The sequence below is a fragment of the Sus scrofa genome, chromosome 15 (assembly GCF_000003025.6).
Source record: "Sus scrofa isolate TJ Tabasco breed Duroc chromosome 15, Sscrofa11.1, whole genome shotgun sequence".
Taxonomy (NCBI): domain Eukaryota; kingdom Metazoa; phylum Chordata; class Mammalia; order Artiodactyla; family Suidae; genus Sus; species Sus scrofa.
The window spans coordinates 75,305,183-75,329,206 of NC_010457.5; the positions used below are offsets into that span (position 1 = coordinate 75,305,183).

The window sequence follows — 24,024 nt, forward strand, 5'->3', positions numbered from 1 at the left end:
GAGAGCAGAGTGCTGGGCAGGCAGGTTTTTGAGCCAGACTACCTGGGTTTGAATCCCACCTCTCTCTCATCTGTGACCTCAGGCAAGTTACCCATTAAACTCCCTGTGCCTCGGTGTTCCTCTCCATGAAATGGGTCTGGTAAGTGTGCCTTCCTGATGGAAATTACTGCTAACAAAATGAGGAAATACACCTCAAACCCTTAGAATGGTGCCCAGCATGTTGCATAGTACTTATTGGATGTCACTATTTTGTTTGTAGACAGAATGCAGGTCAAGCATCAGCAACATGTCACAGAGGGGATGGCAGCACATTTGTCAGGGTAGAGAGCATGTTTGGACATAAACTTCATGTGCAGGATTACAAGAATTTTTAATCTGTGTTCTGCAGATTTTTTTTTTTTTTTTTTTTTGCTTTGTAGGGCCCCATCCAAGACATATGGAAGTTCCCAGGCTAGGGGTTGAAATAAGAATTACAGCTGCCAGCCTACATCACCACCAAGCAACGCAGGATCCCTGACCCACTGAGTGAGTCCAGGGATCAAACCCGAGTCCTCATGGATACTAGTCAGATTCATTTCCATTGCACCACAGCAGGAACTCCACTTACTGCAGATTTCTAAGATAACTTGTATGCAGAGAGAAGCCTTCCAAAGCAATAAATGCTATGTGGTAATTGAACCTCTTAAGGCTGTTTTCCTACCATGCCTAAGAGAAAGCCAGCAGGAATGCAGGGTTTTGAGAGTAAAGATAGCCAGGCTCGAAACAGAAGGGCCAATTGATTCAAAGCAAGCAGAGTCCTCTTGCTTTCTTGTCACCAAAGCCTGACTTTTTTCCCCAGGTGAATTGGATTCAGGATGCAAAAGAAAGCCATGCATCTCTCTGGTCCTTGCCCATTTTATGTCTGCTCAGGCTCTGAGACATCTTGCATGACCTGAAAGAATACTGTAAAAGTGAAATTGAATTCTGAGGAAGAGGCTGTGCTGACAGCATTCCTTTTCCTGTTGGAAGCCCCTTCAGGATTGTTTTGTAACTGATGGATGAAAAAACGTGCATCCTTTCCCTCATACCTCCCCACCTCTGTATATTTGGGGTGTTCTGAATGTTCAGAGATCCCTTTGAATACATACTCATAATCATATCAGAAAAATGAATATTTATTAAGAAATTGGTTGGTGCCTAGCACAACAAATGCATCATCATATTTCACGTTCTATGAGCTGCTTCCAAGCAAGAATGGATGTGGTTGCCAGAAAGGAAAGTCCTTAAGAGCTTTCTGGTTAATGATGGACTAGGAGAGGGTTTCTGTGTCTAGCTATTCCAAAGGCTAGAAAGCTATGTATGCTGACATAAGATCTGAGCACAGGAGTTCCCGTTGTGGTGCAGCGGAAATGAATCCTACTAGGAACCATGAGGTTGTGGGTTTGATCCCTGGCCTTGCTCAGTGGGTTAAGGATCCAGCATTGCCGTGAGCTGTGGTATAGGTCACAGATGTGGCTCGGATCCCACGTAGCTGTGGCTCTGGCATAGGCCTGCAGCAGCAGCTCTGTTTAGGCCCCTAGCCTGGGAACCTCCACATGCCACAGGTACGGCCCTAAAAAGACAAACAAAAAACAAAAAACAAGATCTGAGCACAGCTCAAACTTGTTGGACTGAGTTTAAATAATTGCAGCAGTTTAAAATTTTCAAGCAGAGACTGGTTAAAAAGTCCAACCAAGAACCTAATGGGAAGTCCATTCATTTATTCATTCAAGAAATACATACTGAGCACTATTACCTTGCCAAGCACTCTTCTAGGCCTAGGGATATAGCAGTGAACAACACAAAATCTTGGCCCTTAATGGAGATTACACTCTAGGGGTGTTCATAGAAGTACACTAAAAAATTATATGATGTAAGATAGTGATGAAGGTTAAGACGAGTTCCCGTGGTGGCGCAGTCGTTAATGCATCCGACTAGGAACCATGAGGTTGAGGGTTTGATCCCTAGCCTTGCTCAGTGGGTTAACTATCTGGTGTTGCCGTGAGCTATGGTGTAGGTTGCAGACATGGCTCGGATCCCGAGTTGCTGTGGCTCTGGCATAGGCCAGAGGCTACAGCTCCGATTTGACCTCTAGCCTGGGAACCTCCATATGCAGCAGGAGCGGCCCTAGAAAAGGCGAAAAGGCAAAAAGACAAAAAAAAAAAAAAAAAAAAAAAAGACGTAACTAAAGCTGTAAGGGGATGGTTACAAGAAGTAGCTTCTAAGATGGTGATGCTTAAACAAGACTTGTCAAGATAGACATGAAGGAAAATGCCTTGGGTGTGCAGCAGAAAGAAAACCTGGAAGAGGCCATAGCAAGTGCAAAGGCCCTGAGGCAGGATGAAGATGACAATTGGCCATTAAGGAGGAGTATGGCGTACAAGGGAATGGATGGTAGGAGGTAAATCAGAGAGGGCACCGGGGTCAGTTCATGCAGGTCAGTAGAAATTGTCTCAGTCTTTGAGGTCTTGCTAGGCTTGAGTGATTACCACATTGTAATCACAAAACCCCTTGAGGTGGGTCTGATTACTTTTTTTAACACAGCTGCCTAAAGCCACCCCACTGGATACTAACAGTCTCCTGGGATTCTAGGGCATCCTAGTTCATTAAGGGTGGCAGTCTCCCCTAGCTTGCGGCTGACCAGCACTTTCTCTTCATCCATCAGAACATATTCCTAGGGCAGACAAATATTTTTTAAACACTGTGAAAATAAATAAATAAATAAATAGGCATTCCCATCGAGGCGTAGTGGAAACGAATCTGACTACGATCCATGAGGTTGTGGGTTCGATCCCTGGCCTCGCTCAGTGGGTTAAGGATCTGGCATTGCTGTGAGCTGTGGTGTAGGTCGCAGATGTGGTTCAGATCCCACGTTGCTGTGGCTCTGGACTAGGTGGGCGGCTATAGCTCCAATTAGACCCTAGCCTGGGAACCTCCGTATGACAGGGGTGCGGCCCTAGAAAAGACGAAAACAAATAAAAATAAAAACTAAAAAACAGACACTATGAGATATTTATTCACCATTTTTCTTATTTTAAAATATTTGCTTTAACCTTTTTTTTTTTTTTTTGTCTTTTTGTCTTTTGTTGTTGTTGTTGTTGTTGCTATTTCTTGGGCCGCTCCCGCGGCATATGGAGGTTCCCAGGCTAGGGGTTGAATCGGAGCTGTAGCCACCGGCCTACGCCAGAGCCACAGCAACGCGGGATCTGAGCCGCGTCTGCAACCTACACCACAGCTCACAGCAACACCGGATCGTTAACCCACTGAGCAAGGGCAGGGACCGAACCCGAAACCTCATGGTTCCTAGTCGGATTCGTTAACCACTGCGCCACGACGGGAACTCCAGCTTTAACCTTTTTTTATGCTTGGGGAAGGTGTGATGCTAAATGGGCATTTTTTGCACCTAGGTCTTAATATACATCCTGCAATGATCTTCTTTTAAAAAGTAGTAAAAATAACTTGGAGCACAGCTGTACTGAAAAAAAAAAAAAAAAAAAAAAAGAATAGAAATTTAGCAATAGGTCAATAGCCTGTGATCTCTAGGTTCCATTTTATAAAAGAATTGTCTTTGTTTGGTCTATAATACTGAGTCTAATTTGTGTGAGAACATCCAAGGATTAAGTTAATTATTAGAGAGTTCTGGGATTGTTCCCCAAATGAAATGAAGTCATAAATAATTCTAAAGATGTATTATACTAGAAGAAGCATTAAAAAACTGAAAAATATGCAAGAAAGACTCTCTGGTCCATATTAAGATGGAAAATATAAATTGAACCTAATTTCCTACATTTTTATTATTTTCATTGAAAAGTGAAGAGATGAATAGGAATAAACCTTCATTTTAGTTATAGATGAGCCTATAAGTAGAACATGAACATATCAGTTTGGGGTAAGAGTGATTCAATCTATCACAAAGAACCAAGTTTCCTTTTTTGGAGGGGATGCCCAGAGTCCCTACTGAGTTTTGTCCTAAACGAAAGTAATGGAAGTCCATTTTCTAAATCTGGCAAAGGCCCATTATAAAGTTACTGTTTGTGGAGTTCCCGTCGTGGCTCAGTGGTTAACAAATCCAACTAGGAACCATGAGGTTGTGGGTTGGATCCCTGCCCTTGCTCAGTAGGTTGAGGATCCAGCGTTGCCGTGAGCTGTGGTGTGGGTTGCCGACACAGCTTGGATCCCAACTGCTGTGGCTCTGGCATAGGCCGGCGGCTACAGCTCTGATTTGACCCCTAGCCTGGGAACCTCCATATGCCATGGGAGTGGCCCAAGAAGTGGCAAAAAAGACCAAATAAGATAAAATAAAATAAAATAATTGTTTGTATGTCTGTAAAATAGATAATCTACGAGGACTACTGTATAGCACAGGGAACTCTACTCAATATTCTATAATAATTTATGAGGAAAGAGAATCTGTAAAACAATGAATCTATGGATGTATGTAATAGAATCACTTTGTTATACACCTGAAACTAACACAACATTGTAAATCAACTATATTCCAATGTAAAATTAAAGAAAAGAAAGGTACTATTTGGTTAATTCCATCATAGCATATTATTTAATTGTATTGCCAGCTGTTATAATCTAGAGCTCATCTGCTAGTGCTGATGTCCCTGGAAAGCAGTTGGATTAGTTTACTAGGACTGCCATTAACAAGGTACCAAAGACTGAGTATCTTAACTCACAGTTTTGCTGTTACTTACTATAGCTTAAGTTACAGCAATGTATTGTCTCACAAGCTTGGAGGCTGGAAATCTGAAAGCAATGTGTTGATCAGGTTGATTCCTTTTGAGGGCTTCAGCGAGAATCTATTCCATGCCGCTCTCCTAGCTTCCGGTGCTCTGCCGGCCACTACTCTTGGGCATTCCTTAGCTTGTAATACATCGTCCGGTTCTCGGCTCCCTTCATCTTCACATGGCTTTCTCCTCATGTGTGTCTGTCTCTGCTCAAATCTCCCCATTTCATGAGGACATGTCCACCTTGAGTTCGAGCCCATCCTAGCAACTTCATCTAACTTAATCATTTGCAAAGACCCCATTTCCAAATAAGGCCACACACTAAATCATTTGCAAAGACCCTATTTCCAAATAAGGCCACACTTACAGATATAAGGTTAGGACTTGAGCACTTTTATGGGGCAATACAATTCAACCCCTAACACTACTATACAAGAAGGTTAAATGAAAACCTCTTTCCCTTTGTAGGATCGTCTTAAGGATTACACCCAGGATAAGAAGATTCTCAGAGTAAACAAATCATCTCTTCTTTATGCATTGCATTATCAGCCCAAGTCCTCCTTCGTGTATGTGTGTGTGTGTGTGTGTGTGTGTGTGTGTGTGTGTGTGGTTTTGCTTGATTCCAGCCAGTATATCCTATCTAACAACTATGCCTTTGCTAACAGGGCCAACTTGGAGATTAACTATGCAAAAGGACTTCAGAAACTGGCAACGAAGCTGAACAAAGCATTACAGAGCACAAAGAAAAAGTAAGCATATGCAAGGGATAAGGGAAAATCATTCTCAAAAATCACAAAAAGTGACATATGTTCGGTTCAGGCTTTCTCTTCTAGATGCTGAGGTTCAGCACACTGAATGTGGCTCCCAGTTCTTGGGCAAGTTTTGTGTGCCAGACACTATGCTAAATGCCTTGATAGATACTCTATGTTTAATCCTCACAATAGGCCCTGAGAAGTTTTTTTCCTATGATCCTGCCAAGATTTGAGGCTTGGAATGTTTAAGGAACTGGCCTGGTCACACAGCTAACAAGTTACAGAACTGGATTTATCCTGTGTCTTTGTGACTTCTAAGCTCATAGTCATAAAAGGCCCTGGTGATGATAATTAACTTGGGAAGCAGTGTGGTTTAGTTGGAAGACCTTGGAGCCAGGAAGTGTGAATCCCACTTCAGCTCAAATTTGTGACTTTCAACGAGTAATCTGGCCTCCCTTGATTCCCTCCTCGGTTATATGGAGTAACAATACATGCTCTGGTGTGTGTGTGTGTGTGTTGAGGTGCATATTAAATGATATAATATATGTAAAGACATTAGCACGTTGGGTGCTGAAAAAAATATTGGCTCATATTTTTTTCTTTTTCTTTTTCTTTTTTTTTTTTTTTTGGTCTTTTTGCCTTTCCTAGGGCCGCACCTGCAGCATATGGAGGTTCCCAGGCTAGGGGTCAAATCAGAGCTGTAGCTGCTGGCCTACACCAGAGCCACAGCAACATGGGATCCGATTTGCGTCTGCGACCTACACCACAGCTCACAGCTCACAGCAACGCCGGATCCTTAACCCACTGAGCAAGGCCAGGGATTGAACCTGCAACCTCACTGTTCCTAGTCAGATTTGTTAACCACTGAGCCATGACGGGAACTCTGTGGTTCATATTTTTTTCAGTTCAGTTGAGAATGAAGTCAATTACTTCTCTTGGGGGTGAGAAGAAAGATATTGGTATTCTAAAAATCATTCCTTGGTGATAATTTGTTACAAAGATTTTTGACCAATGCTTGCAGTTGTTACCCAATGGCAGTGCCATTGCCAAGACCTTTTTTGATGGTAAAAGAAAGAGGGAAAGGAAAAAAGAAGCTTTCTGGAACCCACATTCCTGCTTCTCCTTAGGCATCATATATAACAGCAAATAATGGATTTGAAATTGCTCAGACTTTGAGCTTGATTTTTAGGACAGTATTTTAGTGGCCTGCCGAGGAGCCAGTAGAGCTTAATTAGACCGCCCAGGTTTAAATTCTGGCTTTGCCACTTAATGGCTGGATGAATTAGGACAATTTATTTTATTTCTCAGTGTGTAAAATGGAAATAAAATGAAAATAAAATCTACCTCATACACTTTCTGTAATGAAATAATACAAGAAATGTGTTTAAGACCTGACACGGAGCCAAAGCTCCCTTGAAGTGGGTTGGGGGGACTGCTCATTATGATTTTAATTCTGATTATTTTCTAAAGGATGAGAGGTGGAGGTGTAGGGGTGTGTGTCTTATTGTGTTGCAATCCTAGCATCCAGCATGGTACTCCCAAGGATTTGGTGTGAATGGAACATGTAGTTAACCAGGGTTAATACAACAACATTCAATAATAAACATTAATTGAATTTTATCTATACCAACATCTATACACAAGTGTTAGGTACTTGTGTAATAACCCAAATTATTTCTATTTTAAAAGATCAGTTAAGTGAGAATGAGAGAGATCAACTGATTCTTCCTTTTCCAAACAAAGATTGATCTGTTTTTTTTCAGTCTAGGTTATATTTTGTCTTTTCTGGAATTATTTATAATTGGAAGCACACAGTATGTAACTCTCCTGTGCCTGGTTTTGTGTCTGGATTTGGATACACAGAAAATCTTCTGTCCTTTGATCTAGTTCACCCATTCTCTGGCTGCCTGGTGGAGCCCAAGTCATCTGGGGGCCTCTGTGCCATCTTGCTCTCAAGATGTCTGTCTTGAGAGTCTCTCCTTGCCCCTCTGTCAAAGTCTATAATAGGTCTGTCCCAGAGGTAAGATTGAGGCAATGGGCTTACTCTGATTTTTTTTTTTTTGCTTTTTATGCCCACTCCAGCATATGGAAGTTCCCAGTCTATGGGTCAAATCAGAGCTGCAGCTGCTGGCCTGCACCACAGTCACAGCAATGCTAGATCTGAGCCATGTACCACAACTCATGGGCAATGCCAGATCCTTAACCCACTGAGCAAGGCTAGGGATCAAACCCACATCCTCACAGGTACTAGTTGGGTTCCTTTCTGCTGTGCCGCAATGGGAACTCCTTTTGACTTTCAAAGGCCAAAATTGTGTAGGAGAAAAATAGCATAACACTTTCTAATTCTCCCTTTGTGCTAGGGACAGGGCAGAGCTATCCTTTTTGTTTAATTGAAATTCTGCTCACAAGACCATGGACTATCTGAGCTGTGGTCCTAAAGGCCAGCAGGAAACAGGAGCTAGACCCCAACCCCAAGAGCAGCAGGCTGTGACCAGGGCTCCGAGGTCCTCCATAACCTAACTTCTTCAAGCCTCTGTTCCTTCATCTATGAGAGAAAGGGCCCAAAAAGATTGTCTTTAAGGATCTTCTACACTCAGCATCCTCTCTCCTGTCTGTTCTAAATACCCTCTCACCCCTGGCTACTTTATTTCCCTGATTTTCTACAGACATGAAAAGGAAAATGGAAATCAAAATGAAAAATGACCGGGGGGAGAAAAGCAGTTTATGTAATGACTATAGTGCAAGTAAATACGTTGGCAGAATGTAATCCTACGGAGAAATTGAAATAAGATTAGGGATATGAGTGCAATCGCTGAATGCAATGAGTCAGACGTGATGCTTTATTTCTCAGACTCCCGGGAAAATAACACCCACACTTGTGTGCCCTTGTTTTTGCCTCCAGCTGTCTCGTCAGTGCCTGGGCCTGGGTCTCAGAGGGCATGAAATCTGCAGCGGACCTGCATCAGTGAGTGCTCATGCCGTGGCCTTGCTCCAACCCCAAAGGGAGTCGTACATATTTAAAGTGGGCATGTTACAAATACTCCATTGCAAACACGCACTGAGTAGATATGCCGTAACACACCATTTTATTTCCCCAGAAAATTATTTGGAAAGTAGATATAAATCCTAATACTGTGCTTGTATGTCTTTTCCTTTTCCAGAAAACTTGGCAAAGCAATTGAGTTGGAAGCAATAAAGCCAACTCATCAAGTCCTTAGTGTACACGAGAAGAAGAGAAAATCAGTAAGTCAAAATCTTTATCTTTTACCCTATTAAAGCCAGATTTCTGACTTTGGCTCAAGAAATAAAAGGTGATCTAAAAGTGATGCTAGGTTTCAGGAATGTATGATAAAAATCAACATGAACGCAAAGATTTATGCACTAGAATGTTTGTTAAGGCATTGTTTATAGCTGTAAAAAAAAAAAAGAAAAGAAGCTTCAATATCCAAAAATATGTTTTGATAATAAATTCAAGCAGTGAGATACCATGCAACCTTTCAAAGTCTTAAAGAATGACTTAATGACGTGGGGGTGTAGTGTCAAATTTTAAAACAGGATAAGAAAAATCTGACAATATGACCTCAGTTTTGTAAATTAATGTGTGTATAGATGCATAGAAAAAAACTGAAGGTTGATAAGAATTATCTCTAGTTAGTGAAATGAGAGGCTACTTTTATTTCATTTGTACTTTTTGTATTTACATTGCTTTTCCAGGAATAGATATTCTTTTGCAAATAGATTTATAAACATAATTTTTCAAAGGACATTTTTTTTTGTTCTTATCACCTTGGGATTAGGTAAAAGCAGTATTAGGTATAATTTTCCAATGGTCTTAAAATTGAAGAAGAGTAATTAAACAATTCTCTCTGGGGCACCTGGCCTCCTCATACTGCATATTCTCTGGTCTTTATGTGTACTTTTCCGTCCAGAACAGTTTCATTTGTTCTTATTTTTCTTTTTATTTGTGTGTCATACAGTTGGTAAGCACTTTAAAATACATTTTCAGGCATTTCGGCTCTGATAGGGGTTAGGGTCATGGTCGCTGCCTGTGTCAATGCCTGTACAGAGAAGTTCTGAGCAGAAGTAGGAGGGCTTTGGGAAGGGTAGGGGTGGTGGTTAAGGGCAGTTTCAACTGACAACAGCCCCATAAAGCAGGTTTTAAATGTGGTAAATCCACAGGATGAGGGGATTTGTGAAAGCCCTAATGGAAGAGAAATAATACCCCCCAAAATTTATTCAGGCTCACGAAACTGAGTCAGGAAATGGAATTGCTGTTTAGTGAACATCCATATATTTTTATCAGAATGGAGGTTCTTCTTAGGGCTTGTGTGATGGGGGAAATTTACAGTAATTACTAGAAACAATACAATCTGCCTTTGCAAAGCAACTTTATAAAAACCAAACACTAGTCTCTATTTCATTAATTACAAAATAGTCTCACGTCACATAATAATATAGAAATCACTAGTGTTTCCTTAGTACTTACCATCAATTAGGCCCGGTGCTAATAAGATCCTTATCCCAGGGCCTTAGATAATTAATGTCATGGCCCCCTCACACTGCTGGTCCAGCTCACAGTCGTCTTCTCAGCATGCCCTCCCACTGCACCCCATCACCCTGAACCATTCTCTCACAGAAGATGAAAGATTAGAATTTTTTTATGGGAGTTCCCGTCATGGCTCAGCGGAAACAAATCTGACTAGTATCCATGAGGATGCAGGTTGGATCCCTGGCCTCACTCAGTGGGTTAAGGATCCAGCATTACCGTGAGCTGTGGTATAGTTTGAAGATGTGGCTTGGATCCCACATAGCTGTGGCTGTGGTGTAGGCCAGTGGCTGTAGCTCCGATTCAATCCCTAGCCTGGGAATCTCCATATGCTGCAGGTGCAGCTCTAGAAAGACCCCCCCCAAAAAAAGAATTTTTCGTGTTTGTTTGTTTATTTATTTATTTATTTATTTAATTTTAGGGCTGCACCTGAGGCATATGGAAGTTCTCAGTCTAGGAGCCACAGCAATGCCAGATCCAAGCCACATCTTCGGCCTGTACCGCAGCTCTCCAGGGATGGAACCTGCATCCTCATGGTTACTAGTCGTGTTCTTAACCTGCTGAGCCACAACGGGAACCCCTCAAATTTTTTTTAAGTGAATTTGTTCTACATTTCAAACACATGCGTAGAGTCAAACATAGCATAGTGCGTAAAATTATTTTCATTGTGTTTGTTACCATAAACCACACATTCCAAATTGAGTCAGCAAAAGAAAATAAAAGTACAGCGTTGCTGCATCTCAGAGTGGTTGAGTGATGGCTGATCTGTGGGTTTGGAAGACACATCTGTGATTTGAGAAAAAAGGTTCTGCCCAATTTAAGTCTGATCTTCTTGAGGGGTTGCCTTAGATCCATCTTTGTCATTTTTATTACTGCCCCATTGGCTATTTAAAAGTAGGAGAAAAAGTTCAGTATGATTAAGAATTCAATGTCTTTGAAATTAAAGCAATATTCACTTCAGGGGCAATGAGACACGGTTAAATGAGCGCTGCTAGGACTTTTACCAATTCCCACATGTGTTAAAGTTTGGGCCCCATGGAATGATGCTGATGAGGAAATAATGGGACCGGAAATGATACCAAACTATGCAAGAGCCTCTTCCACACAGATTGTACCCATTTGTGTTTCTTTATTTAACATAGTTATATATTAGAAATAATTATCTTACCAAATGCATTCAGGCTAAATCCTGTGAAGAGATTCCTGAACTGAGGGGGAAAAAAGTTGGCTATTTTTCCTTAAGAAATATGTCCACTGTGGGATTTTTAAATTCCTATTAATTGTGATACTAATTGTTTCAGAATTAATAAGCCAGCACTGTGACTCAACAAGAAGATAGCAAAAAATTTTTTTCTTTTTTTCCATTTGATAGCTTGATAATGAAGTTGAAAAGGCAGCAAATCTTGTCATTAGCAACTGGAATCAACAAATTAAGGCAAGTATACACAACTGTCATTTGCATAAATAATTTTTAGCTTTTGGCTTTTGCACAAATATGATCATGCATTTTAGTGTTAGTATTTCTAAGTACTAACTGAAGAGAAAAATGTTTCCTCATCTGAGTTATTGTATAGATGTATCTTTCAACTAAAGTAATGGAAGAGCAGAACTCTAAGTATGGCTTTTATTTATAGCTAACACATAGCATTTATTGTGTGCCAAGTGCTATATATTGATGTATCAAATCATCACTACAACCCGGTGTGGTATATGACCCTGTGTTGTCCCATTTTATAGATGGGTGGGAAAGAGGAGACGCAGAAGTTAATCATTGCCTAAGGTTACAAAGCTGGTTAATGGTTGAACCAAGAATTAGTCTGGGCTCCAGGGTCACTGCCCTTAACAATGACCTACATTGATTGCCTTTCTGCATAATTTGTAACTTAGAGCAAAATCTGAATACTGAGTTTGAAGGGCGGTTGTGGTCTCTGTCTCACCAGTGAGTGGGGCACAGTGAGGGTGGGTGAAGGTATATAACGGGGAACCCCTGTATTGATTCTACTCTGTGGGCGCTATGTTCTAAGACGTGATTCTTGTTTCCATGTAATTTAAAATTTAGTTCTCCAGATAACATGGGCAGGAAATAGTCAATGACTTCTAAGGAGGAATTATGATATGCTGTGAGAATTTAGAGCATATTATTATAGGTTCTTATTAAGCAGAGATAATCACAGGTGGAGCCCATTTATATGCACAGAAAATTATTCAACGGTAAACCAATTTAGGAGGAATTCATCTGGCGTAGGAAGGACTAGAAGCCAGTGGAGAAGGAATCTGCTCAGAAAACCCAGTGATCCCCTTTCAGAAGATTCGAGCGCCCGAAGTTGAAATTCTCCGTTTTCATATTCCAGCAAGAACTTTCCCTAGCAAACAACCACAAGTGACAAATAAGTGGAGACACTCTCAGACACGGGTGGCCCCATCTCAGCCTCAGCAGTGCCTGTGAAGCTCCTGCTGGAACCCAGGACCCTGAAAGACAAGGACATTAATATGGAATGTCTGAGATAAATGAATGTCTCTACCCACAACAGCAGTGTTGGTAAAAGGAAGCGCATGAGAACCACACTTAGAGTAAATATGGAAAGACTGCATAAACAGTGTCCAGTCGTTTGTCTTGGGTTCTGCTCTTGATTTTATGAGCTTTCTTAAACAGAATTTGTTTTTTAAAAGCCATTCTCTAAATAGTCCGCTTTCACAGGAAATGCAATACAATGGATCAAAAGAAAGAAACCCCACGCACAGTAGCTGCCACTGCTTTCAAGAACAAAAAAAAATCTTTTCTTATTTCCCAGCTACCACCAAGAAATTTTTCTAAGTAAAACGATTTTATTTTTTATGAAGATTGACAGAGAAATTAGAGAACATAAAATTCTTGTGCTATAATAATTTTCTCCCCAGTTACAATTCAAGGGATGTAACACATCAGTATTGAGATGTAAATGAAAAGCCTTAGAGGAACAAACGCTCTTGCCTCACGCTCTCATTTATCTGCAGGCATGCGAGTCACTGATGGAAGGTGGGGGGGAAGCATCTGTGAGCTTCCTGTTCCTTGAATTCCCTTCTGTAGAGGCTTCATATGTTTAGGGACATCCAGAAGGATTTGCCTCTGATTTCCTAGTGGAAGAGAGACCTGGGTTTTTCCCTTCATTGTCTGGTCTAACAGTCCTTGCAACTTGAGGTGAAAAACAGTCTGACTCCAACTCAAATCAAGTTCTATTTATGTTGTCTCTGGAGCATCCTCTTCTGCCAAGTTGAGACTAGAATAGGGAACGATCACCTAAATCGTTACCCACTCCAGGGTTTGCGGCATCAGGAGAGTAGGGGGACTTTGAATGCTTCTTCCTTCCCAACTTCTCCCTCCACCTGCCTGCTGCAAATGCTGGGCATTTCACAAGATGCCAGGCAGAAGCCCGGCTCTCAAGACTGGGCATTGGGGAGCAAAACTTCCCTTTTGCTCTAAGTTGTAAGAGAGCATCTTAAAATGACCTATCTGTGGCCCAAGTTGATTTAAAAGAATGATGCCAACTCATCTTCCATGTTTGTTGTGAATTTTTTTTTTTTTTTTTTTTTTTTTTTTGGTAAAGCCATTCCCTCCCATTAGGCTAGCTAGAACAATGTTTTGGAGGCTTGCTGTCCTTCGGCGATTTAACAAAATGTGTAACCCTCTTGAATGAACTCAATGTAATGAAAAAATATACAATGGTTCTCAGGGCAAAATGTTAGCCACTGTGATATTTTAGCAAATTTTGAAGTGAAGGCAGAAATGAAGAACTGAAAATGCACAATCATTCAAGCTACCACATGAACGCTACTTGTTCCAGAAGAGAAGAGTTGTTCTCTTGATATCAGTGTCTGATCCCTTTTTCCTCTTTTTGGTATGATCTTGACTCTAGGCCAAGAAGAAATTGATGGTCAGTACCAAGAAGCATGAAGCACTTTTCCATCTTGTAGATAGCTCCAAGCAAATTACGACTGGGAAGGAGAAGCAGAAGGTAACTTCTCATGGCTGGCTGAGTGCACAGGGCTTAGAGATGGATGGGCTTCCTGCCCTTGGCTGTGAGCAGGGGAGAACTGGCTTATTCTGCCTCTGGGCGGGGCCTCTGCAGAGCTGCAATATGGCAGAGTATGAGATGGGACTCCAAATCATTCCTGGTCCCCATATAATTTTATAAGGTATTATTGACAGATGACAAATTAAACCAATGGTGTCCAGATTTTTGGATAGGAAGCCCTATTAAACATCTCTCAGCTCACACCCCAAATAGGTAAAAAATATATTGACAGAGCAGAGTATTTTACATAATGCACTGTACTTATCTTTTTTTTTTTTTTTTTTTTGTCTTTTTGCCTTTTCTTGAGCCACTCCCATGGCATATGGAGGTTCCCAGGCTAGGGGTCGAATTGGAGCTGTAGCTGCCGGCCTACGCCAGAGCCACAGCATCGCTGGATTCCAGCCACGTCTGCAACCTACACCACAGTTCACGGCAACACCAGATCCTTAACCCACTAAGCAAGGCCAGGGGTCAAACCCAAAACCTCATGGTTCTTAGTCGGATTTGTTAACCACTGAGCCACGACGGGAACTCCGACTGTACCTATCTTGTATATTATATGTAATACTCTTGGAGTTCCCGTCATGGCTCAGAGGTTAACAAACCTGACTAGCATCCATGAGGATATAAGTTTGATCCCTGGCCTTGCTCAGTGGGTTAAGGATCTGGCATTGCCCTGAGCCATGGTGTAGGAGGCAGACACGGCTCAGATCCCGGGTTGCTGTGGCTCTGGCGTAGGCCGGCAACTTCAGTTCTGATTGGATCCCTAGCCTGGGAACCTCCATCTGCCCCGGGTGAGACCCTAAAAAGACGAAAAAATCCCTCTTATATTATACTAATGTTATGAACATTATAAAACATAAAAAAGTGGGTATGTTTTAAGGATGAGATAAAAATGCAATACTTTTTTCAGTGATTAGCTAATTATGATGACTTCATATAGTCATTAAGTGATCTATCAGATAAAATATACACTTGGGGCAAGGTTCAGCCTTAACCAGAGTAAATATAAATTCACTTTTTTTTGTTTGTTTGTTTGCTTGATGTTTTGGTTTTTTTAGGGCCAAACCTGCAGCATAAGGAGGTTCCCAAGCTAGGGGTCGCACCAGAGCTACGGCTGCTGGCCTCTGCCACAGCCACAGCCAAACAGGATCTGAGCTGCATCTGCGACCTACACCACAGCTCATGGCAACGCTTAACCCACTGAGTGAGGCCAGAGATCGAACCCACGTCTTTATGGATACTAGTCGGGTTCATTACCACTGAGCCATGACGGGAATTCCAATTCACATGTCTAATAGTTTTCTTGAGAATGCAAAAATTTTTGATCAACTTCTCTCTTGACAATACCAGTTTTGGCCTTTTCATGTGTGTACCCATCCTGGGGAGCAGGAGAAAGCGTCCGCTCTGACATGTGGCTTTCTCGTGCTTGCATTGTTAGTATTCATGTCAATCCATAGCTTCGCAGCAGAAATCTTTTGAAGGCATGTGTTAATTTTGTGTGCTGACCTAATGAGAGCTAGATAATACATCTGTAATGCCATATGACCCAGACTCCTGCAATGCCCACATGGCCCAGGATGTTGAGTGAAGACACTGGCGAAGGCACTTCTCATGTTGCAAAAGCCCAACTCGTCCTCCAGAACACTTCAGAATCTCCACTGACCATGAGTGGGCACCAGTAGCAATTCCTATGTTGAATAAGAGTCAGCTTGAACATTCTTTTTAGGTAAAAATGAACACAGGTAATATTGAAATGCATGCAGAAACTCAAATACTTTCTTCTTGCACCCTCATGGATTATCTTGCACACCTTTTAAGGTGTGTGCCCCAGATGGGAAACCTTTGAAGTAGTCAATATCTTCCCCCAAAGACAGAGCCCCTCCTAAGGAAATGCAGGCGGCACTACTGCAACCCAAAACATTCTTTAAAGAAAAAGAGACTTTTCACTGCAAGGAACACTATTATCTCATCCGAGGAAACGATTAGTTGAATAACTTAAATTCATCGTTAGCAAGATCTTACAAGCTTCTTATGTCAATCTTCACAATTTGAAATAATCATAGCAAGTATTGAATAAAGAGACAGGTTCCGAGGAGGAGGCAGAACCACAGAATGTTAAAAAGCTCAGCTCCAGGACCTTGTTGTAGGCCGTTGGAGCCCTCATTAGAAGCTATTCTTTATTGATGTCAAGCAATAACAAAGGAAAAAACCTGGGCAGCTAAGTGGTGAATCTCCTCTTTCTTCCCTCATTAGCAGCTTCCCTGGGAGGCGGAAGTTCACCCTCCTCCCCGCCCTCCTCCAGCCGGTCCTGTTAACCACAGCCCTTGGCTGTCGGTACATTGTAGTCCCCTACCATCTTCATCAATTTATCTGGTAGCTTTTCTTTTTTGGTCCTAAACACCTCCAGCAGCATTCATTTTTGCATCTCACCTAGATGTTCCCATGATCTCCCACCTGAGGCAGGCTGGTTCAGTGCTGCTCCGAAATCCTTCCTCTCTTCCTGCTCAGCAGCTCTTGTGCTCCCCAGAAGCTCCATTCTCCTCCCCGCTCCATCCTCACCACCCGCTCTCAGCAGACTCTCTTGCCCCCAACTTCACAGAGTAAATAGAAGTCCACACAGCCATCTGCCTCCCAAAGTCCTTTGTGCAAAGGGACAGGCCAAGTCATCAGGTGCTTGGCTTCCCATCCAGGCCTCCTCTCAGAGACGCTTCTCTAGATTTCTCCCCTCTCTCCTGCATCTCAGACATACCTCTGTCCAACAGTTGCTTCCCATCAGCCTTCTCAACTTCCCTCTATCTTGGGAGAGAAGGAGGAGACAGGGAGACACCCTCCGTGGCCCTATTCCTTTTCCTCTCCAGACACCACCTCTCCTTCTTTTTACGATATTTATTGAAAGGATTATCTGTGCTGTCTCCACTTCTTCATCCCCTCTTCTCTCCTCAAAACACCCATCCAAGCTTTCCCCACCACTTTGCTAGGAATGTTCTTGCCATTGATAGCAACTTTGCCCTTCTTGCTAAAGCCAATGGGTACTTTCCAGTTCTGAACTGCTTTCCAGTTTATTTAACCTCTTGGAAGCATAAGCATCATTGACTTTCCCTTCTAAGAACATTCTCTTAACTTTGACATTTTACTCTTTGGATTTTCCTTTCTGTCATTTTTCTTTTTCTTTTCTTTCTCTTTCTCTCTCTTTTTTTTTAGGGCCACACCCATGCCATATGTAAGTTCCCAGGCCAGGGGTGGAATCAGAGTATCTGCCAGCCTACCCACAGCCACAGCAACTCAGGAGCCGAGCCACATCTGCAACCTATGCCACAGCTCATGGCAATGCCAGATCCTTAACCCACTGAGAGAGGCCAGGGATCAAAGCCACATCCTCATGGATATTACTGGGGTTCCTAACCTGCTGAGCCACAATGGGAACTCCCTGTCATTTTTCATTTTTTGCTTAAGCTCTATTACAGACTTCCCTCATTCTGCCTGACCTTTCTATGCTGCTGTGCCTAACGATTTCTTACCTGGGCCTTAGTCTGTTTTATTCTGCACAGTAACTCCAGTATCCAACATAGTACTCTCAATATCAAGTACTTGGTACATAACAGGTACTCAAGAAATACACTCTTAAGGCTTCAGCTACCATATCTATGTTGACAATACCCAAATGTATATCTCCAGCCCAAATAGGTCTCTAAGCTGCTTTCTGGTACCTTGAACTCAATATCCAAAATCGGAGCCATCACTTCCCTCTACCAAAAATCATATTTATTCTTGTTTGCTTTTTTTTTATATTGATTATCACCATCCACTATATCCTCTGATTCTAACACCTAAACCAAATACTTCTTGAATTTATCTACTTCCATGTATCCTCACTGCCACCATTCTCTCTTAGGTCACCATCATCACTGGTTGGGTTTCTCCAACTAACAAATTGGTGTCTTGGCTTTCAGTGTTGCCTCTCCTTATCTATTCTCCATACACAGGCCAAGATGACTTCCGGAACTCGGAGCCTATCGCTGACTTTTAAAAAGCCTTCAAATGCTTCCTGGTGGCCTCAGAATAAAGCACAGGCTCCTTTATGTAGCCCTTAAAACCCTCTCTGATTTGGCCCTTGCCTAATTTTCAGCGTTTTCACTTGCTATTCTTTCTCTCAAACTGTAAGCTACAATCTCACCAAAATTTTTTCCATGCCATGCTGTGCTATTTTGCTTCACTGATTCCTACTCTCATTTTAGGTTTATTCACACAAGGTTCACTTCCATGAGCACCCACTGTGTGATACTTGAATGCCTCTATCCTGGCATCTTTCACAAAGGAGAGCAGTGGCCTGGGTGGGTCACTGACTGGAGAGGGACTCTATCTAGTTCCCAGAGTCTGGTACATGTGACACATTGTGGCAGTCAAAAAATGTTTGATTGATGAATGAATAAGATCTTTGCTCCGAGAGAAAGAAAAGAGGAAAAGTATTTAATCTTTGAAAAAATTTAGTAAAGTTTCTGAGAAGTTCCTTAAATAGGAACATAGAAATCTTCATTCTTCTTTTGTACTATTTGGGGTTATTTGCTACAAATTTGCTGAGCAGTGACTTCTATTCAATAGCTGTGTTGTGGAGACTGATGAACATGAGTAGTCATTTCCAACGTGACTCCATTCTCATTGCTGGGGGTCTGAGCAAACTCAGTGAGAATCAAAGGACAATGGCTTAGCCAAGTATAGCCATGGTACATATTCAGCCCTTTCCTTGCATCGTTACCAGGTTAAAATTCAAAGGCTTCTGTCTCTATAGATAAATGTGGCTCATTATACTTGATATACAAAACCAACTGTGTCCTGGATAAGTCATTCATCAGAGCTGAGGGACAGTTGAATGGCGAGCATATCAATTGGAATAATAGAGTGAGTGATGTTAATATTCATCATTTTGGATGAATGGTCTTCATTACTGAAACGTTAGTAAAAATGTCCTTAAACATAAATCGAGTCATTCTTAAAAAACCTTTGTCTCTGTCCCTGAAACTCCTACACTGCTTAAATCAAAGGGATCCTTGGTGCTCCTTGAACTGTAGTTGGAAGACCATTTGCATCAGAATCCAGAATCACCTGAAGAGGTAGAGAAAATTCCAACTTCCTGATCCCACTACAGAACTAAGGAATCAGTATTGCTACTTGTGAGACCCTGAAAATCTGCAATTTTCCAAGAATCCCAAGTCATTCCCAGGTGTATTAACCTATGAGTCATTCACATAATACAGCTTCTTCTTTTCTCAAAGATGTGAACTTTTGAGAATCAAGTCCAGCTACCCTGGTCCAGAGAGTTTTGTATTACTTTGATTTTCACAGTCAGAATGGCCAATTTTATTGATTGGCAAGAGGGGGCTCTTTGTGAAGGAGCAGATCACTGGGGATCAGGGTGAAAGGAAAATAGCTGTAGAGCTGTCCATAGCTCACAGTGAACAATGGCGTTAGCTCAGGCTTTTCACTAGTAACAGTAATGCTCATTAGTCTTTTTTTTTTTTTTTGTCTTTTTGCCATTTCTAGGGCCTCTCCTGCGGCATATGGAGGTTCCCAGGCTAGGGGTCTCATCGGAGCTGTGGCCACCGGCCTATGCCAGAGCCACAGCAACGCCAGATCTGAGCCACGTCTGCAATCTACACCACAGCTCATGGCAACGCCGGATCCTTAACCCACTGAGCAAGGCCAGGGATCGAACCCGCAACCTCATAGTTCCTAGTCGGACTCGTTAACAACTGAGCCACGACGGGAACTCCCACTAGTCTTTGAGTGCTATACTACATGTCATCCACATGCCTTACCTGCATCACCTGCTTGAATCCTCAAAGGAACACAGTGAAGTGGGGGATCACTATACCCATCACAGAGATGAGAATGCTGTGGCTTATAAAGATTAAGTAACTCACCTGCCATCAGAACCAGGATGCTAATGCTGAAGTCTGATGCCAGAGTTACAGTGAAAGTAAAGGGAGATTGTTGGAGGGATGATACTAGGCCTAAGGCTAGTTCTAGAAAGTACCTGATTCCACAGATCTCTACTTGTCCTGGTAAGAAATGCTGAGGTCTAGAGGATTTACCAAATAAGAGAACAGGAACTGTTGGTAGATTATCTTCCTGATCTGTACTTGCTTCTCCTCATCTGTCATTTGGCCTCCCTGATCTGATGAAAGTGTGCACATCACGTTGCATATAAGGACCTTGATTTCCTCTTGTGCAAAATTGAAGGAGTGCTGCTGAAAGGCCCTTAGGTTTCATGTCAGCTCTCACATCCCTGTTTTCTGAGAAAGATATTTGATTTTGTCTTCCATGGTTATAGTTAATGACTTTAGCTGGGAGATGAGAAACTCATCATGGGGATGGATGGAATTCTTTCTCTGAAATTACAGAGGGCTTTCATAAATGTGTTCACGAAAATGTGACATTGATGTTTTACTTTAGCTGCTCAATAAATTGAAAAAATCAGCTGAGAATTTGGCAAAAGAAGATGAGAACTACTACCAAAAAAACATGGCCAGCTGTTCTGCCAGACTGAAATGGGAGAACACACTGGAAAACTGCTTCCGGGTAAGTTTTTTTCTTTTTTCTTTTTAGGGCTGTACCCGCAGCATATGGAAGTTCTCAGGCTAGGGGTCAAATCAGAGCTGCAGCTGCCAGGCTACACCACAAACAAAGAAACACTGGATCTGAGCTGCATCTGAGACCTGTGTCCCAGTTTATGACAACACCAGATCCTTAACCCACTGAGCAAAGCCAGGGATCGAACTGGAGTCCTCATGAATCCTAGTCCAGTTCGTTACTTCTGAGCCACAATGGGAACTCCATTTTCAGGTAAGTTTTATATTCACATTTTTTCTTCTTTCAAAGAGCTTTTTGTGGCCTTGAAATGGAAGTCAGATTTTACAGTTTATATGTCCTTCACTTTGACCTTCATTCCTATTGTGACTTTAGATACATCGTGTTACTTCTCATTGTTCCAATTTCTCCATGGATACAGTAACCAGTGAATATTTATTGAATACCATTGGCCAAAGTGTCTGCTCCTAATTCTCAATGGACACAATAGCATTCAGCTAACTTCAAAAAGTACAGTCAAAATAAAATATAAAGACTTAAGTATTAGGTGCTCAGAAACAAGTTTGGGGGTCTGAGAACCCATTAGTATGGTAATCCCTTATGGTGTTCGTGAGTATGCCAGGTATTATGTTGGGCAAAGGAAAGACACAGCAAGAATAAAGTACAACCTCAACTTTTGGGATATGCACAATTTAGCAGTAAGGAAGAAATGTAAAGAAAGAATTGTGGCTAAATTAAAATTAAAAGGTATGAATGAGCAAGCCTCAAAAAGGAAATTGAAATCACCAAGAAACTTAGGAAAAGATGTTCAATCATTTGGCAAAAATTTTAAAGTGAAAATATCAAGCATTGCCAAACGAAAATTATTGGGAAACAAGAATTCTTGAACCCCTCCCATGAGAATAATTTGATAGTATCTGGTAAAACTGAAACAAGAGTGCAACCACAGCATAGTGATACCACTTTAAGATGTACACCCTAAAGAAAAATTTATATCTGTTTACCACAGGTAATGTATAAGAATGTTTATTGGAGAACTGTTATAACTGAATGGTGAGAAAAAAAATCATACAAAAAATTTTCATAACTATCAATAGAGGAATTACTCTTAAAATTTGGATTAGGAGCTAGCAATAAAAACTGATTGAGGCTTGTGGTTGCCAAGGGAGTGGGAGAAGGAGTGGGATGGTCTGGGAATCTGGGGTTAATAGATGCAAACCATTGCCTTTGGAATGGATAAGCAATGAGATCCTGCTCTATAGCACTGGGAACTATATCTAGTCACTTGTGATGGAGCATGATTAAGGATAATGTGAGAAAAGGAATGTATATATGTTAAAAAAAAGACTGAATCAAAACTATATGTACGGGAAAAAACTATATTTAGGGGGTACAGTCTTTAGGGCATTAGGCTGCTGTGACCCTCCTTTGCCTGGTAAAGCAATTAAGCAATTAAAAAAAAAAAAAAAAACAAACCTCTATATTTAAACACAAATTAAGGTCAAAAACCTGATGCTGAAGGAAAGAGACACGCTATTTAGGCACTATATGTAAATTAAAGCATTTTTAAAATTCACACTCCAAACTACACTGAGTTTATACGTGTGTGTGTTTGTAAACTTATGCGTATAGACCGGATCTTTGCTGGATAAAGGAGATGGAGTTCATAGCAGGAAATATGGCAGGGCTCCACATACAGCCACACAACTTGTGGACAGCTCCTGGCAGAATGCCCTGAAACAAAAACATAAACAACAAAACCTAGGCCAAAAGTTTTTACAACTATATCTGGAAGGCTTAGCTCTCTCTCTCTCTCTCTCTCTCTCTTTTTTTTTTTTTTTTTTTTTTTCAAGGGCCATACCCATGGTGTATGGAAGTTCCCAGGCTAGGAGTTGAATCAGAGCTGTAGCTGCCGGCCTACGCCACAGCCACAGCAACAGCAATGCAGGATCTGAGCTGCACCTGCAACCTACACCACAGCTCACAGCAACACAGGATCCTTAACCCACTGAGCGAGTCCAGGGATGGAACCTGTGTCTTCGTGGTCCTAGCCATATTCGTTACCACTGAGCCATGATGGACACTTGTTATTTTTTTAAGGAGCATAAATATGACCAAATTAAATTACTTCATTCCTGGATGGTAAGAACATGAATGTTTTTGTTTTATTTTTCTCTATATGTTTTAAGTTTTTTAAAATTGCAAAAAGTGGAGTTCCCGTTGTGGCTCAGTAGTTAACGAATCCGACTAGGAACCACAGGGTTGCGGGTTCGATCCCTGGCCTTGCTCGGTGGGTTAAGGATCCAGCGTTGCCATGAGCTGTGGTGTAAGTCACAGATGGGCTCGGATCCTGCGTTGCTGTGGCTGTGGCGTAGGCCAGTGGCTACGGCTCCGATTCGACCCCTACCTGGGAACCTCCATATGCTATGGGAGCGGCCCAAGAAATGGCAAAAAGACCAATAAATAAATAAATAAATAAAAATAAAAATGCAAAAAGCAGCAACCATGATGTGGTTTGATAAGCACGCAGTGAGGGTGTGAACACTAACAGCTAACATGTAACCCATTCTGAGGACTGGCAGGCACTGTATTTATACACACATGTGTTATATTTTGTGTTTATCACAACATTATGAAGAGGCAATATTTTTATTCCCAGTTGATAGTTAGGGCATTGAGACTGAGAGAAATGAAATAACTTGCCCAGGATGGTTGCAGGATTCAATCTAGGCAAGCTGATGCCACAGGCTTTCCCTCTGCAGCTTTTGCTCTAACAAGAGCTGGGTAAAGGAAGGCCATGCAGGAGCAGAAATCCATGGACCATATTTCATCTCTTGCTGTTCTATTTTCAAGGTAGGATGGATGCAAAGTTAGGGAAGAAAGGGGAAATTAAAGAAGAGGTAAAGACGTGGGCAAAAAGGGGAAGAGATGAGAAGAAACCCTTCTTTCATTTCTTCCTTCAAGCATAGGGTCCTGCTGTGCCCCTTGCTTATGCTGAATAGGTTTCAGAGGAACTTTGTAAGAAAAGGTTAAGGATTTAAGTTCTGACTTTATCCATCTTAAACCTGGCCCTCCAACCTGGCTCCCTAAGACTTCTCAGTGAAGCTGGTGCCTTTCCACAGAAGCTGGCTTCCTTTGGCAGCCCTGTTGGGATATGGGAGGGAAATGGCTGCTCTTATTCCATCTTCCAGGCACCCTTCAAGGGCTATGAGAAAAAAAATATTTAACCTCAGTGTCTCCAGTCTGCTCCCCTTCTATCTACATCATAGCAGTGGGGGATAGTTATGGTTCTTAGGTTGTCAGGATTCCCAGTGCAGGGAACATCTAGCTGC

The 24,024-nt window shown here is 41.8% G+C and overlaps 1 protein-coding gene across 1 annotated transcript in view; it reads left to right on the forward strand.

Annotated features, from left to right (window-relative positions):
• Window positions 1–24,024, forward strand: part of NOSTRIN (nitric oxide synthase trafficking) — a 63,005-nt gene that overhangs the window by 21,286 nt on the left and 17,695 nt on the right. Inside the window, 6 exon segments of the mRNA XM_021074794.1 lie at window positions 5,420–5,503; window positions 8,409–8,471; window positions 8,668–8,749; window positions 11,425–11,487; window positions 13,946–14,044; window positions 20,558–20,683. Of these exon segments, the coding sequence (XP_020930453.1) occupies window positions 5,420–5,503; window positions 8,409–8,471; window positions 8,668–8,749; window positions 11,425–11,487; window positions 13,946–14,044; window positions 20,558–20,683 (517 nt within the window).